The sequence below is a fragment of the Arachis stenosperma genome, chromosome 1 (genome assembly GCF_014773155.1).
Source record: "Arachis stenosperma cultivar V10309 chromosome 1, arast.V10309.gnm1.PFL2, whole genome shotgun sequence".
NCBI classification, from domain to species: Eukaryota; Viridiplantae; Streptophyta; class Magnoliopsida; order Fabales; family Fabaceae; genus Arachis; species Arachis stenosperma.
The window spans coordinates 121722535-121725288 of record NC_080377.1 but is presented as its reverse complement, the minus strand read 5'-3'; the positions used below and the strand labels follow the sequence as shown (position 1 = coordinate 121725288).

General features: G+C 25.5%; 1 protein-coding gene across 1 annotated transcript; it reads right to left on the bottom strand.

Annotated features, from left to right (window-relative positions):
* Positions 1–1057: 1057 nt before the first annotated feature.
* LOC130933105 (cell wall / vacuolar inhibitor of fructosidase 2-like) lies at positions 1058–1570 on the bottom strand. The gene has a single exon (XM_057862619.1). The coding sequence runs from the start codon at positions 1568–1570 to the stop codon at positions 1058–1060; it is 513 nt and encodes a 170-aa protein (XP_057718602.1).
* Between the last annotated feature and the right edge of the window lie 1184 nt (positions 1571–2754).

Here is a 2754-nt window from a genome sequence, read left to right as displayed (position 1 = left end):
GATCTATTTTTTTATGTTTAAATTCTATTAGTAAAATTTAAGTAGGAAGAATGAATTTTCTCAAGTCTTAATTGTTAAAAAAAATTGAGAGAGTAAAACGTGATTTTTAATTTTTTATTATTTTTTTTATAATTTTTTTGTCTTATTTATAAAATTAATAGTGAGAAAATAAAAAGATTACACTTTATTCATTTAATTGTTAAAAAAATAAAGAGGATCTATTCAATACCAAATTAGCATTTTAAAGATTCTAATGCTAATAAAATAGTACCTAATTTTTATTATTGATAAAATAATTTTTAACAAATGTGTCTCCAAACTTACCGAAACAAATTTTCGACAAACATAATACTAATGTGACCACCATATTTTAATAACCTGATAAATTACTCCCAAAATTTGCTTCCCAACACACTATATCAAGCGTGAGAATGACTTTGTAGATATCTTTAACTTTTTCATAGAAGCTCCTCACACACCAGGGCACCCACAGGAACAACATAGTCAAATTTCTCCACCTCACACATACTCGTGTTGAATTGATTGTACGTTTTTCATTTATTATGTTGATAGTTATTAAAATTGAATTCTAAATTAACCTGGTCAAAATACTAAATTACTAGTTGAACCATTTGACTTAATAATAATAATAAATTAAATATATAAAATTATAATAAAAAATGAAAACTTAAATATAAAAATAAAGAAATGTGAAAGAAAATTCGCAATTTAAAAGTTGTCCACAATCATAATGAACACACTAGTGTATTATGGACGCGTATGGGTCAAAAGATTGTACTGCAATTGCATACAAATCGTCTCATTTTCAATAAATTTAAATGTCGTTAGCCATTAGATTGCAGATGTTTGTGGTGTTTATAGAAAACCAACTTTGTTAAACCATCGATTCGAAAAACTATGATGGTAAATACCCAATTTATCATTATTAGACTAATTATAAATCCTACAAAATTCGTGTAAAGTGAAATTAGTTGTGCAATAATTAAAGTAGTTATATAGGTTTATTTGAGTCACCAAAAAAAAAAAAATCAGCCATTTACAAAATCTTAAGAATTGCAGCAGAAATATCAAGAAGCTGCTGCATAATCCCATTCCTAGAACTCAAAGGTGACTGATTCCCAGTGAATTTCTTGTTGCAAGCATCAATGTCTTTCTCAGCATAAGAAATATAGTAATTTGCAAGGTCAAAGTCGCCCCGGTTTATAGAATCAACAGCTTCACGAAGAACATACTTAACAAGAGGGATATATGACTGATCAGCACAAAAGGCCAATTTGTTCTGCAATTCATGGTCAGAGACTTTCTTAATAAGGTCTCCAATGTATTTGAGGGTGTCAGTTGCATTTGCTACAGCGTAGTTGATGATTATCACAACCATACCCTTTGGATCACTTGGGGTGGCAGGGTTTGAATGGATGATATTGCTACAGAGTTCATAGTATGGTGTCTTCTTGCATGTTTGGTCTATCAAATCATCCGAATATGTTGTGGATACAAGAGTCAAAGAGAGAAGAACAAGTGTTAAAGTGGTTGAGGCCTTATTCCTCATTTTCTTTTTCTTGAAACGATGATGGGTTGGGATTCAGTGAGGAATTATGAGTTAGTTTGGCAGGTATTTATGGTTAGTTTGGCCGTTATCTGAATTCAATTTGATAAAAACAAAACAATTATTGTACATTAAAGTCAGTTTTCAACTAGTATTTTTACCGGTAATAATGTTATGAGAATATACATTTTTTAAAATTACAGTCCATTTTATTCTAACAGTATAAATTATGCATGTCATAAAATATTTAAAAAATCAAACTACTTTTACAAAAAATGTTGTAGATTAACAAAAGTCTCTGACTAAGAAGACCAAGGTATCTATAGATATTTTTACCCGTAATAATATTACGGGAATATACATTTTTTAAAGTTACAGTCCACTTTGTTTTGACAGTATAAATTATGCGTGGCATAAAATATTTATAAAATCAAACTATTTTTACAAAAAAAAAAAGTCATAGATTGACCAAAGTCTCTGGCTAAGAAGACCAATGTATCTATAGATAAAAAATCAAATAATAAAATTTTAGTTATTATTTTTATATGAAAATGTCTAATCTTTTATTAACAATTAATTCTAATATTCGTTATCTAAAATTTGAGATAATTTAACGTGTATATTTTTATATTTAATTAGGTGTTAAGTCTGTTGCATAAATAGAAATAATTAATTTTTATACTTGTTATTTAAAAATAATATTTTTTCTCTCTATGTATATAAAAATATAATTCGATATTAGCATAAAAAATTATATTAATAGTTATAAAATTAATTCAAAATTAATTTTTTTAAAATAATTGAATTTTGATTCTAACTTTTAATTATAACATTAGTATTTTCTCCAAATTATATGTAATAAACATTTGAAAGAAGAGAAATAAAATTATAGATTAAATAGATAAGTGGTGAAAATTTAAAACTAAAAAAAATGTATATAATAATAATAATTTTTATTTGAATTATATTATTTTAATAATTTTATTTTCTGCAGAACAGAAAGGTAGAAAAAATAGAGAATGAAAGAAAAGAGAGAGAAAGATAAAGATGAAAAATGAGAGTGAGAGTGAGTTTGTTAATTTTGGAAGAAAAAATTTTATTTTAATTGTTATAAAAAAATATCGGATTACATATATATTTTGATTTGTCAAAATTACTAATATAAAATATAAATTATATATAGAATA